General features: G+C 35.0%; 1 protein-coding gene across 2 annotated transcripts; it reads right to left on the bottom strand.

The window, feature by feature from the left end:
- Nucleotides 1–11139: 11139 nt before the first annotated feature.
- Nucleotides 11140–13962, bottom strand: LOC123315055 (myosin light chain 1-like). 2 transcript variants are annotated; one of them, XM_044900603.1, is made up of 7 exons: nt 13827–13962; nt 13169–13196; nt 12574–12714; nt 12354–12521; nt 12174–12260; nt 11653–11711; nt 11140–11353 (listed from the first exon to the last, which is right to left on the bottom strand). In XM_044900603.1, exons 1-6 carry the CDS (start codon nt 13827–13829, stop codon nt 11686–11688), a joined length of 453 nt encoding a protein of 150 aa, XP_044756538.1. In that variant the 5' UTR covers nt 13830–13962; the 3' UTR covers nt 11140–11353; nt 11653–11685. The 2 variants fall into 2 exon arrangements, with proteins under 2 accessions (XP_044756538.1, XP_044756539.1); XM_044900604.1 differs by lacking the exon at nt 11653–11711.
- Between the last annotated feature and the right edge of the window lie 1250 nt (nt 13963–15212).

The raw sequence follows: 15212 nt of genomic DNA, 5'->3' as shown, positions 1-15212 counted from the left end.
CCTCAAATGTTTCCATAAAAATGAAGACCAGGACATGCAACAGACAAAAAAAGTTTAGGGTATGCCATTTGAAAAAATGGACTAATTGACAGGTCATTTTCGAAAAAATAGCAATGTCTTTCGGAAAACCTGTAGAGTGATCCAAAAAACCGAATAAGACTTGAAAACTCTTTCGACATTCTATAAAATAATAATCATACACTAATCTCGAGTGGTTTTCAAGACATATTTTCTAGCATCATATCATTGAAATAAGTCGTGAAAAATGGCCTGGTCAAAATGACACACAGATAAATTATAACAATTCGGATATTCCGAATTCAGAATTTCATGTAGATTCAGAATATGATATAAAATGGGTTATGGGTATTATCATTTGGAAAATCGGTGGTATCGTGTTTCTCTACTTTCGGACCAGCCTATAAACTCAAAAATAATTTTAACGTATATTCAAAATAGAGTCGATTTCGTCAAAGTTTGAATCATTCTCCTAGCACAAAATTTCTAGGAGTTATTAATCGATCGATCACTGTTGACTAACTAAGTTTTCGGAGAAATGTGCATGCATACAGTCCCTGGCTAGTTTATTAGACGCACTGAGGATTTTTTTATATTTACTGGTATTGCCCTAGGAACAAGCAGATTATTTGAATTTTATTTTCACAGAATGTCAGTTTTATCTACGACTCTCATTTAATTGTTCCATTTGGCATTTACTTTTGATATTGTAGTATCAGTTCTAAAGTATGAATCAGTACTATGTCTTCCAGTGGACGTCTTGCATTCTGCAGGTTCGGACGTTATTTCGATAATCCACATATGAAATCATCATCCTCGAATGCAGCAAACCGAACAATTCCGCATCGATAGTATGAAGCTCTCTTAGCTACACACAGGGTGGCTCAGCAAAATTTTAGAATTTCATGTTTAATCATCAATAAATCAATATTTTTTATTGAATATGATTTTTATTTATTTATTTATTGAACAAGGAATACAAACAGGATATACCCATGAACAGTATTCACATTTTAACATAATAAAACGAAATAACCAGTGATAAACTAATTAACAAAATTTAGATTCAATTCAACATACAAAAACAAGAGAAGAAAAAAAATGGATTTTACATTGAGAGGTAGTATCTTTTGAGGAGCAATTTTGAATTCAGAACATTACCGTGAAAAATGTCAACGACCTCTTGAACTTCATTGCAGGCACGGAGCATTCGAAATAGAGGTTGATTTTTCGATGCATTGGTTCTTCTTGAAGGAATGAAAAAAGTCTCGAAAGTTCTGAGATTAACTGCTGGTACATTGAAGCTAGCAACTTGCAACTTGATATATTATATGTGAAAACCATTTACAGATGAAGTATATATAACATATACATTCAATTCAATAATTCAATATTCAAAAAACCAATAACCTAATAACAAATTTCAAAGCGTGTTCAATTGAGATTTTGCATCAAATTAATGCGTCTAATAATATGGCCAGGGACTGTATATATAGGTATATTGGATCTGTTTGAAATTTCGTACAAAAATATTATTTTCAATATTCAATTCAAATCGATTATTATATCATTGAATATTATTATTTATCAAATGTACCTATATTCAAATTCTATTTGGAATTTTTATAACGGATGCAGATTATTGAATTCTTGGCAAAGTAACTCTCGAGCAGGGCTCGAACTTACGACCGCGGATTGCCGGTCAGGCCTTTTGCCATTGAGCTACCGAAGAAGACGTTAGGAGATCCTTTTCCGATCTCTGCTGGTATCGCTATATGCTATATGCCGACGACTCATGGGCGTAGATATTTGAATCTTGGTGATCGTATTCTATGTTTTATTCAGCATTCCCTGACAGTGATATGTGATGCTGGGTGCATGTACAAGAGACGAGCCCAAGATTTCCCAAATTTAGAAAACGAAGAAGAAGATTTCCTGACGGATTACAGAAATAGGTCTGTTTATTTCTCAGGAGCCCCAAATATACATCAACCTCATATATGTTTTGTTTTATAAGATTCCTTAGCCAAAAAACATGTCATGTTATTTTATGGGTAACATTACAGGCGGTTCAAATGAGACTATGAAATTTGTATAACAAAAAGGCAATCTTTCGATCCTCTCAAATGCGAACAGTATGTTTTATGCACTTTAGGAAATAAAAGGATACTTTTAATCCTTCCATTGAGGGATTAAAGTGACCCATTATTCCCCGAGGGAGTAAAAGTAGAAAAGTGCTTCTGTGCTTATAATTTTTTCAAATTCAATGCAAAATCCATATTTCTCCATTTTTTTTTTGTATTTACAGTTATGTTCACCCCACTATAGGTTGTCAGGCTGAAAAGAGGTGGACGGTTGGAGACTAGAGTACAGGGTATCCCAAATTGCTTTATTTTGGGTGTTTCTGGTACTTCTAGACTAGATAGGTGAAAGGAGTCCTGGACTCGTTTTATGTGGAAATTCCAATACTGAAAACCGTTTCACGATATCTTCATTTGTCTTGAAAATATTACCAAATTTTAATATATTGTCGATTTCGAAAACGTGCCGTAACTTCTTTATTTTCGAAAATATCTAAAAACTTTCTACAGTTCTTACCGCACTTTTTCATTGGAAATACGATACCATATTTAACTTTTTTTTATCTCTTGTACTAAGGGTGAAAAAAAAACAACTTCGATATTTTAAACACGAATGCATTCTTTTTTTGGTCTCATATCAAAAAAAAAAAAATTAGCTTTTCAAAAATATACAGGGTTAGAACTATTTAGAGGTGGACTAGAGGAATATCGAAAACCGTTAGAAATACTGGGTAGCTTGAATTACGAAAAAGTTGCGTTATTCAAGGATGAGTGGGTGGGTGTAAACAGTTCCCAAATATCTTTGATGCTTCCTGAGATATCTCGAAAAAACTGAAAATCAAGATTATCAATTTTTCTTCATAACTCATTTCTTTTTGGAGATAACTACACGAAATTTGGTGTGTAGTCATAATCCTATATAGCGATTATACTGGTGTACTACTTTTTTGTAATTTAAGCCACCCTTCATTTTTAACGGTTTCCGATATTCCTATAATCAGCCTCTAAATAGTTCTAACCCTGTATATTGTGATGAAATCCAGTTTTCTGAGGAAAATTGGAGTTCATCTTAGTGCATTTTTTCGTTTTAAATTTCCGTCTTTGAAAATATTTTAATTTTCGAATATTCCGTACGTTCATTCCGACAGGCAGAGTAAATGTAAAAAAACCGCTTATCTGTATTTCACGTTGTTTTTCTTACATGCCGCTGAAGATTTCGACGTTTTTCATCTGTTGATATGCGATAAACCGGAGCTGACGACGTTTTTCATTCTTGTCGCATTCTGGAATTTTCAGATTTTTACCGTGAGAGGGGATATGCCTATAAAAGCAAATTTTCCCCCCGCGACGGTCACTTTTCGACTTTTCGACTGTTACTTTAGTTCTTCGGCTGACTTTTGAATTTTACTTCAGTGCTTTCCTTTCGCTTGAGTATTTTCGATTTTTCGCTTTCTAACGTGGTTTCTAACTTCTGTTATAAATTCAGTTGATTTTCCGTATTTCTTTCGCCGTTGAAGATAATCATTTTGTGTTATTTGCATCAGTGCTTAGAGTTAATTTTTTAGTTTTTCTTTTAAATCCTTTGAGTTTCGAGTGCTTGAAACAAAGGAGGTAGGTCCCTGTCTGTACCGTTCAGTTTCTTTGTTAGACCTACGCCGTTACTTCCTTAACTTTGACACTGCTGTACTGTATCGTTTCCTGTTGTATTTTATCGTTCTTTACCCTGTTGCGCGAAATAGACATTTTCTTCGCTGTCAGTCATGGCGTGCTATAACCCTTGGGGCAGCGAATAAAAGTCTCGAACAGGTCCGCCCTAGCCCTTGGGGTACGGAAGGGAAAGTTCCGTCAACCCCCCCTGTCCGCGTTCCGCGTCATAAGTGTTAAATCCGAAATCTCTTCTTTTCTGTCAGTCATGGCGTGCTATAACCCTTGGGGCAGAGAATAAGAGATACCGCACGTAGTCAGTGAAATCCCGTAGTTGCGTTAAAAATAGACATTTTCTTCGCTGTCAGTCATGGCGTGCTACAACCCTTGGGGCAGCGAATAAAAGTCTCGAACAGACCCGCCCTTATTGTGTTTCATTCCCGGAGAAATACAACTACACACCGATACCGTATAGCAAGTCCGTAGCATTCGTCAGTTCTGGTTGGCGCATTTTATTGAACCGTTAATTTTTCACTACACCCGGTATAAATTTCATAAAGTGCTCGTGACCGGAGAAGATTTCCCGAATGTATTTTCACTGATAGAATCACTCATATTTTATATCACACATATCTCCCTTGTACATATAATTAGTTTCCGAAGGTGTGAATAAACTTTTACATAATTCGATTTTGACTTCTTCGTTGTCGCTACCGCCCTAGACAACACCGAGCTCTGTCTCCGGCTAGCAGCTACTCTGGTAGGTTTGCTATTCTTCCTATTGAAAAGAATAGCTGGCGCTCGAGATTAAGGCTTCTCCGAGAAACGCACGTTACAATATATGTCGATATATTTCTTCCTTTCTCAAGGCAAAATCACCATTTTAGTATAATTTGCATTTTTGATAGAATTCTATGAAACTATTGACCACAAAATTGTCCACTACCAATAAATCCCCATCTCTATGATACGAATTGAAACTTTCCGTTCACATAAGTTTAAAGTTATATTGGTCAAAACAAAAAGAAATTATTTAGACAAATAAGCAGGCAAGGACGATTTGGATTCAATGGATGGTTGCAATTGTGAAGTAAATATTTCTGGGACCCAAAATATATGGAGAAAATTTGGATGCGCGGGCTTATTTTAATATTTCAGAGAATTTTGTTGAGGAGTATATTGACAATATTTCCGCCCATAATTCGCAACGAACTGAAATAAAATTGAATAGTTTATTCGAGAATCAGTGGATGTGAACGCATGGTCCTATTGCCATTCCAGAATGATCACCAGACCTCAATCTTTTAAATTTCTTCGTCTTCAGATTTATGTGATGGTACAACATTCAGTATTTGAGAAGTCGACTAATTACGATTACATGTTTCTGAAATTCATTTTCGACAGCCTCATTTGAACCTCCTGTACATCAGAGCCTTATTTCACCTAAAAAATAACATTGAATATATTTTCGATAATGAATTTCATGAAATGATTCTGAGATTGTGCACTGCGTTCCTGAGAAATAAACCTTTTCTTACAAGCTTTTGATGGGTAGTTTATCCATTCAGTGAAATAAAGAAAAATCTACAAGCGTGCGTGTTCAACCGTTTTCCCCCACTTCAAGTCGCAAAGAGTCACTTTCCAGCACCCAAATGTTAATGTCATGCACCGAACGCCTTCTATGAGATAACCATGGTAACGACATGCAGAATTACGTCTGTCATTATATATGAAATGATGAATTCAAATTTGATCTGTTTTGTGAAATTCTTCTTCTTCTTCTTCAAACTTCAAAAAATAGGCATAATTGCCTGTTTCTTCTTCGTCACCATGCCTAGTCTGGTCTCATGTTGTCACTCCATCGCTTCCTCGGTCGTCCTACACTTCTGCGACCCAAAGGTGATTTGTCGCGGGCAATTTTTACAATTCGTGTGTCGTCCATTCGATTGATATGTTGATTCCATTCGACCTTCCTATCCAGTATCCAGCTGTTAACATCCTTTATCCTACATGTTTCCCTGATAGCTTCACTGCGTTCTCGGTCTAGCAATGTTTTTCCAACAATTCTTCTGAGTACCCTCATTTCTGCCGTTTCCAGTAATCGTTTTGTCTTCGATGTGTCCGGTCGAGTTTCAGCAGTATAAGTCATTATTGGTCTTATTGTTGCCTTATATATTCTTGATTTCGTTTCTGTTAAAATATGTTTATTACGCCAGATTGAGTTATTGAGGCAAGCTGCTATTCTAGAGGCTTTGTTGGTTTGCTCTTGGACCTCGGCTTCAACATCTCCATATCCCGATATTTCTATACCGAGATATTTGAATTTCATGACTTGTTCAACTATTTTATCATCAACAACCAGGTTACAACTTGTTGGAATTTTTGCCGTTGTCATGCATTTTGTTTTGGATATTGATATCATCATATTCAACGTTTTAGCCGTCTGATTGAACATATGAAGAAGCCGCTGTAGATCATCTTCGCTCTCTGCGTCCACGACCGCATCATCGGCGTAACATAAGATTTTGATCTCTTTATCGCCCATTTTGTATCCCCTCAGTTTACGTATTTTCTGTATTATCCCGTCCATGATGATGTTGAAAAGAAGTGGGCTTAGAGAGTCCCCCTGTCTAATTCCTTTTCCAACTGGTATTGCCTGGGTTAGCTCATTATTTATTCTGACATGGATTTTGTTTGCCTCATATATATTCTCAATGGTTTTTATCAAGTTGTGAGGGATCTGTCTGGCATGGAGAAGATGTATGATGTCCTCAACCCGATTGAACGCTTTTTCCACATCTACAAAACATAAATATGCTGGTTTATTATATTCGATGGACTTTTCCATTATCTGCCTGATGATAAAGACCGCATCGGTGCATGATCTCCCTGATCCAAACCCCTATTGCTCATCTGATAGCGTAATCAGCCGGTTGATCTGATTGGTTACGATCTTCGTTGTTAGTTTCAATGTAGTGCAGAGAAGGTTAATGCATCTGTAGTTAGTTGGAAGTTTTTTGTCACCCTTCTTAAACATTGGGATTGTGATACTGGTCCGCCATTCATCCGGGATTTTATGACTGGAGATGACCTTCCGAATCAAACAGGTTAGTTGACGTGTGAGGCTTGGTCCGCCATATTTGAGTAATTCATTCGTTATACCATCTATTCCCGGACTCTTCCTATTCTTCATTTTTCTGATAGCGTCTTCCACGTCAGATTCATTTATTTCAATATCCTCATTCGTTGTTATTTCTGGTATTCTATTTTCAGTCCTAGGACTGTCTGCTTTATACATTTCGGTGAGGTATTGGATCCATGTTTCTTGTTTGATCTTACTTGATTCATTCAATTCTCTGATTTCTTTTCTTTGGTTCCGAATGAATCGCCACATTTGCTTCTGCAGACCGTAAAAATCATCTTCCAATTTTTCCCAGTGACTATTTTTTGTTTGTCTGACCAAGGCTGTTGTTTCATTTCGAACACGTTTGTAGTGTTCGTAAGATTCTGCGGCTTTTGAGGATCTATATTTAAGGTAGGCTATCTTCTTTTCCCTACATTTAGCCTTGACTTCTTGGCAAAACCATGGTGTCTTACTTATATTGTTGGTATCCCGTTTTACTACACGCTTGCCTAAAGCTTCGTTAGCAGCGTCCTTGATATTTTGTTGAATTTGTCATCTGAATTATTTACGGGGTTTGTGTCTATCTTTTCCCTAAGCCTTTCTTGGTATAACTTCCTTATGGACAGATCCCACAAGGAATCGATATTGATTTTCTCTATTTGCTTTGTCGAATGCTTATATTTCTTGGGTGTTAGTTTTATTTTAATTTTTCCTAGCAGTAATTTATGATCACTTCCTATGTTAGCTGAATTAAGAGTTCTAACCTCGAGGATCTGACCTGGATGTATGGGTCTATTGGTGACTATATAATCTATCACAGAAGCATGACCTCTGGTATTAGTGAATGTGTATTTGTACTGCATTTTAAGGTCGAAAAAAGTGTTATTGATACGCAGTTCATTTATTGAGCAAAAACTGGTCATAAGTTCTCCATTATCATTCAAAATTTCTTCGTTGAACCTTTGCTTTATACCAGGAATCACCTCATTTCCTACACGAGCATTGAAGTCGCCTAGAATTATCATAGCTCGATTCGGTGGGAATGACTCCACCACATCCTGCAACTGGTCAAAAAAGTCCTCCCTCTCCTTCCTAGGTTTGTTGTCCTCCGGTGCATACACCGACAGTATAATTAATTGTTGTTCATCAGTGTTCAGTTCGATAGCTAGAATTCGAGAGGATACGTAATGGCACTTTTCGATATTGTTCTGGTACTTATTGTGCATCGCCACTGCTACACCTTCCTTTGCTCGCTCTCTTTTTTCCACGCCGCTTTATACAACTGTGTAGTCTCCATACCGTTTCTGTCCTTTACCCTTTACCTTTGTTTCCTGCAGGGCACATATATCGATGTTGTTGTCTTTTAGCTCAATGAACATTTCTTGATCTTTGTTGTTGAATGCTCTCACATTCCACGTTCCGAAGCGCAAAATCCCTTTCCTTTTCCATCTCGTTATCCTAGTCCTTGCGTGATTCGTCATCCTATAATCCGTCCTATTCCGAGGCATGGTTGCGGTTCTGTGAGCATTCTAAATTTTTTCACCACAGATGGGATGCTAGCCCGGTCTGTGAACCCTCCTCTTTTATCCGGGCTTGGGATCGGCTACATCACCAACAGGCTACTCAATCCACCCATCGATGATGCAGGCAGAGTTGTTTTGTAAAATGGATATATTTATATATTTCAAGGGCTCGTAGAAAAAATAACTCTTGCGGAAAGTCTCTTGCCCACACTCCAATTGCATTCCCGAACGGCAGTTTCGTGAGCTCAAGTATTTTCCGTACTTGTTAGGAAAATAACTACATATTTAATTCACAAGTGAGATGTAATAATATGAGCATGACTATGACTGAATGTCATCTTGTTCTTGTTGCTATGGATTGCTTAATGTCCTAGCAACAATCAATCGAAGCGACCGACACCTTCCTCCTCGTGAATGAACATTCATTTTACTCACTTCTTATTATTCCAGACATATGCCCACCCCTCTGAATTGAAATGCTATATTCTTCAGTGCTTCATAAACATGCAGAAGGTGGTCTCTTGAACATGAAAATGAAGAAACATGGGCTTCCGATATTTGGGGGGTCAAAAATGAGAACGTTCCTAATACAGGGTGCTTCACTAGCGGCTGACCATAGCCTAATAGTGAATAAGGGGTAACTTAGAAGTTGCTTCTTTTGTACCCAAAGGCTATTAGTTTGGGAGATATAGGGTGATTCATGTATTTCGGCTCAAATTTTCGATATCCATATAACTTGAGAACAAGTGTGACTTTCAGATTATCAGGAAAAATTCAAAATATTAAAATTTATTTTTCAAATATCAAAATTTATATCTTCTGGATCAGTTGAAAAATCTTGTTTTCAGAATTGAAAAAACATATTTTTTTCTATCAAATGCAATTTTCACTTCGCATGTAACGCAAGAAACATTTTTCATGTTCATTTTTCAGAATACAGTCCTGTTTTCAATTATTCAGATATAAGTTTCAATGCCACCTGTCGAGATTTTGAATAATAAAAGCCCTCTTTTCAATCATTTATCCTCCTGAATCATCAACATACAAGTGTTCAATCGAGTACGCTGGCGAAAAATAATAGGTATTAGAAAATTGTTTTATTGAACTAATTCTTTAAAAATTATCAAATGTTAGGCAGAATGACGGATTATATACTTCCCTGAAATCAATTCACATAATGAATATTCAGTGTATAAAAAATGCATATTTTCATGGCAATAAGATTATCTCATATTGTAAAGTGAACACACACGAAATAATACGTTTTCCTACATCTAATACTGGATGATTTCGAAAGAATGCATAGTGCAATAATACATATATTTTTCAGGCAACGTGCTTACGCTTTCGTGCTGAAGCTTCAGAATGAAAAATAATTGAAGATATGGTTTTTCATATCCAAAATATGGAAAAGTGGGAATTTGGGAATGAAAATTAAAACTAATTGAAAGCAGGACCGTATCTTCGAAAATGAACATGAAATATGATATAGCTTGTTCGTTTCTCGTTTTCAACAAGTGTGCTATATGCGAAGTGAAAATTTAATTTGATGGACAAAAATGTAATTTTTTCACTTCTGAAAACGAAGGTTAACAAGCCCTCAAAATTTCATTGAAATAGAACCACTCATTATCACGTTATACACATTATACAAATCAAGGCCGGAATCCATAAATCAACCTGTATTTCCGAAACTAATGGTCTTTGAGTACAAATGAAGCAATTTTTCTGAGAGACCTAAATGACCCTCATTCACCACTATCCTATGGCAAACCACTTGTGAATCACCCTGTATGATCATGGATAAAATTGAGATATTTAGTTAAAATTTTTGATATTGTTCTTCTTCTTCTTCTTCCTTTTACTATGTCCACGGCTGCTTAGGCCATTCAGACAAATTTCCACATCAGCCGAATGAGCCTGCTGCTAAGCAGATCTTGGTAATTCGAATACTCAATCGGATTTTATACGCAAGTTTTTATAGAGAACTTTTTTTTGGTGGTCTGAATATTAACAGAGGTAGCGATGGTAAGAAATGAAGGACTGAAACATCAGAAAAAAAATTTAGAGAAAGGAAATAAGTTAACTTGCTATTCCCTTTTCATAATTTAATGTTTGAACATGAAAGAAAACCAATCAAAACTTTAATAGTGGAAATTTCATTACGATACAGTTATAGTCGCACTTCTAAAAAAAATTAGGTTATGTTCACCCTCTGTTTGTTTGAATAGTATTTTCAGGGGCTATCACCCTCCCATGTTACCCGATATACCTCACGAATCACGATATTTGTGCTTTTGGACAAGCAATCTCCTCCTGCATTTTTGTGGCATCCTTAATCCTCACACTGGAGAGATGATAATATTTTACTCATTTTGGACTTTATTAACCACTGCATTTACACACAGTTTATAATATTAGCTATATACGCTATATATATATGTATAATCTGCTCTGGTTAAATTGAATATCAGCGTATCTCAAAAAATATTTTCAATTGAATTGATAATCTCAGGAATTTTTCGAAACTGTTTTTTTTTAATTCGTTCAAGATTTATTTCAGTAGGTTTACCGTCAAGAATATTTTACAAAATTTCATCGAGTGGTATTCACACTTTCACTAGTAAAATTACATATTTTGAGAAAGTCAAAAGTCGAAACTTTTCGGTTTTCGTCACATGGAATTGTATTAATCATTCCATAACCGAATTTAGAGGAGTAGGTATTATTGGGACAAACAAAAGCACAATTTGGACTTATTAATAATATAAGTTTATTTTCGACAATATAATATAATGTTTTGGAATATAACAGGTCTTTATGAATATACCGCTTATATTCATTATAACGAAAATCTATCTACATCTGTAGATGAAATCATTGTGAATGTACTCTCATTGTTGTTGATGAAGTTAACCAGATCTTCTGCTTCGTATACAGTAGTTGTTGTGCATATCAAGTTGCTGCAAATACAAACTCATTATTCCAATACCGAGCAAATCAAATAAAATCTATAATAGCGAAATTCAGCCACAAGATCATTCAGAGAATAGATCGATTAAAGGAATCAGGAAGAAAAAAATATTGTGAATAGAAAGCTGCAGTAAATGAGAAAAAAAGCTGCAGAAATCGAAAGCTGAAAGAAATTTTTTTAGCAGATCGAAATAGAAAGCTCATCCTAAATCCACAAGGTAGCGAAGCAAGATTCTTTAGAAATCCTTGGAGCAAACAAGCTGGTGATGCAACATAATTCTCGACTTACTTAAAATAAATTCTAAAATTAACATCATATAATTTACGCCATCATCTTTTTGAGGAATGCTGGAAATTGGATAAGGATCAGTGATTTCATCAACTCTAAGTTTAGTAATATGATATATCGAATGTAAAAGAGATCATCCACTACACGAACTCTATTATGTTGTATTAAAAATGGAATGAAAATTTGGTGTTTTTTATATTACACTAAGATTTCCCATTTTGATATAGCGCTTCATAACCTTTTACGAATCCCCTCAATTCAAGTTAAAAATGATGAAATTTCATTATTATCACTACCAAAACTTCTCAATCGAAATTCTAGAGTGTGTAGGATACTTTAATTTTTAACAACTAGTAAATTTCTGTAAATTGTTTTATTGTTTCAGTGAATAAGGTTTTTCTTCTTCTTTAATGACAAAATAGAAAAAGTTTAATGGTTTTTTTTTATCGAATTTTATCCGCAATACCCTACGATTGAATCAATTGAAAAAAAACTACGATTATTCAGATATGAGAACTTACGTTCGTATGGGACGAATCCATCATCATCTTCAGTATCAAGGCAGTCTCTTAAAAGTTCATCTGTTTCGGTGTCTGATAATCTTTCACCTAAAATATTGAACGAGTTCATGAGTATCAAATTTAAAAAAATGAAATTAACCTGATACTATGACATGATTAGTTCATGGCCTAACTGTTTACCTAGAGACAGAAGTGTATGAGAAAGCTCAGCGGCCATCATCTTGCCATTTTCTTCCTTGTCGTACAATTTCAAACATTCCAAGAAATCTTCGAATCCACCTTGTTCCTTATCTTTCTTGATTTGACTGAAAATTGGCAAGAATTCGTCCACTTTCAGTTTCTTCTCATCTGTAATGAATTCGAATTATCATATGAATCTGTGATTCACCTCAGAACTTACTCTTCTTCTTGGTGCCTCCTACTTTCTCAATGGTAGACAAGGTTGGGTTAAGGTTCAAGGCACGGAGCATGTCGCCCAAGTTGACAGCATCAACTGTGCCATTTCCCTCAAAATCGTAAATGGAAAATACGAAGTTTGCTCCTGGAATAATTCAGGTATGAAGAAAATAAATCATCTCACATTCTCATTGCATCTAAATAATTCTTGAACCAGTGAAATCGTAAACGTTTCGTAGCTTTGGGGTAAGTCGAAATTACATATATTATTTTCATTGAAAAAAAAACAATATTTGATATATAATTCAAATCAATTCAACACCAAACCGAAAAAAACAAGAATGGGAAGAATTCCAATTCGTAAATATTTCGGATGTCGTAATTGAAAGACAGAAAATATTATTCGGGTCACTATTACGACAGTCGGTAGGGGCAATAGCGTCAGAATATTTTTAACCGATTTAATTTTAGACGCCAATAGTAGATTCAGCTTTCCTTATATGAACCATTCTAATTTTAGTAGGTCGGAGAATCTAACGTTTATCGATTTCAATGGGAAATCAAGAAGTGAATATTTTTTGTTAAAAGCTTTGACTTACTTTCAACGTCTCTGGCACTGAGGTCAGCCTAGAACATCAGGAAAATTAAAATTTGTATCACAATTAAAGACCTTTTTCTTGTTAGGATAAGAGACGATTGTTACAAGTAGTGAAGATAAACAAAAATTGAACCTCTACGTTAAAATGAAAAAGGTCTTTAAAAAATGTTAATTCTAATTACAACATAAAGAAGCGACATATACAACATATATACACATAACAAGTATAGGAAAATTATGAGTATGAGCCAACTACTACTGCCAATTAATTCTTTCTACTCAATTACGAATGTTAATGACATTTACCAAACAGACGGACAATTCAAAGAAGCAACAAGTATAGAAAAGTAGGAAGAGTACAGTCACAGTAATATAAAATTTTAAAATTTACCCTCGGTTTACCTATTCATAGAATCCTATTTCTGGAAAAAGATCATGAATTATCAAAAAATTCGAATGATGATGAAAAACATTGATGGGATTGATATTAAAAAAAAATATGTACTATTTTTGCCGACTTGATCTTCTTTTTCCAGTATTTGAAAGCTTTGACGTAGGGAGCGTCACCGAGCGTAATTTTTGGTAAAGCGTTTTGATCCATTGCCACTTTATGCACAAACACGAAAATATAATTACGTTCACTGTTTGCTTGTACTCACCATTGTGATGATGTGATAGCTACGTGCCTTCTAGTATAATTGGACCAGAAGTGGGGCTCGGAAGAACAAGGCTTAGTTGTTTTATATAAGCAGATGGCGCTGCGATCTCTTGGTAACTGAAACCGCTGAAATTTCGTTTTCAGGAACCAGACTTACTTTGGCAACATTGCCACCGATTCTCTTGAGTAATTCTGAAAGTATTTTTGAATTGTTTCAGGCTACTAGGAGGTAGGTCAAGTTCGGTGAACAAAACTGGATTTAGAAGACACTCGGTATCTGAGGCAATTTATTGCATTTGATATGCTTCCATATGCAAGGCTCTTTGTGGAAAATTATTTGTGTTTCAATTGAATGCAGCATATTCATCATGAAATTGATTAATTTCTTGATGATTTCAATTTTAAGTATCAATCCTCAAGAAGATTTTTAGGATTTTCCATAGTTTACCTCATCTTCCTGTTTTCCATCCACTTTGAAAAAACCTCGATTTGAACTGCGATGAAATTTATTTATGTCTCTTTCGAATTTAAAATTCCTGTCCATTTTTAATGAATTTTCAGAGTTAGTAAAAAGTATCGAATTCATATCTTTTGTGTATATTTTGTAGAAAAATGCTCGAGTAAGTTAATTTTCTTTTCAAATTACTCAAACCATGCATAATTGCGATTTTATAATGCACACTCTACTTATGGTGCAGGGTAGTTAAGTTTTTCAAATGGCAACAATAACTTTTTGTGATAGAGTGGATAGTCGCTAAGAATGATTTGTTCATTGGATTCGTATTATACAGGGTTTCCCAAAACTAGTGAATCAAACGTCACACCACGATAGAAAAGACCAAATACTATCGAATGACACTGAATTATTTCAGCGAAAATGTACCGTTTCTCAAATAATTAGAATTTTATGAAAATACCTAAAATTGCCGATTTTCGAACTATTTTTTTCAATCACATGGCCAGTTTGTGATTAAGGATAACCATTTTGGCTCATAATAATCCTACATTATTGTATTATCACCCCTCATTGAAATTACTCTAAGAAGTTAATCGAAAAACTCAGTAAATGTAAATTGAAACAATTTTTTTTCTACATTATTTTTATACTCAGAATAAACCCCCTCAATATGGCTGATAATACAATAATATAGGATCGGCAGAAAACGCTATCTCGAATCACAAATTGGCCGTGTGATTGAAAACAATATTTCGAAAAGCGGCAATTTTAGGTTGGGTTTTTTTTTAAAACGATACATGGGGGGATAACACCCTATATTTATAGGAATTTTTTCCTACAATTGTACAAGGAAATCCTCATTTTCATTTCATTATTATATTATTTTTCTCAGTTTTTTCCTGAATAAAATTTGAAAAATCGAATTGGTTG

The sequence above is a fragment of the Coccinella septempunctata genome, chromosome 6 (assembly GCF_907165205.1).
Source record: "Coccinella septempunctata chromosome 6, icCocSept1.1, whole genome shotgun sequence".
In the NCBI taxonomy this organism is placed as follows: Eukaryota; Metazoa; Arthropoda; class Insecta; order Coleoptera; family Coccinellidae; genus Coccinella; species Coccinella septempunctata.
Note: the sequence above shows the minus strand (reverse complement) of the source record. Positions and strands in the feature narration are given on the sequence as shown.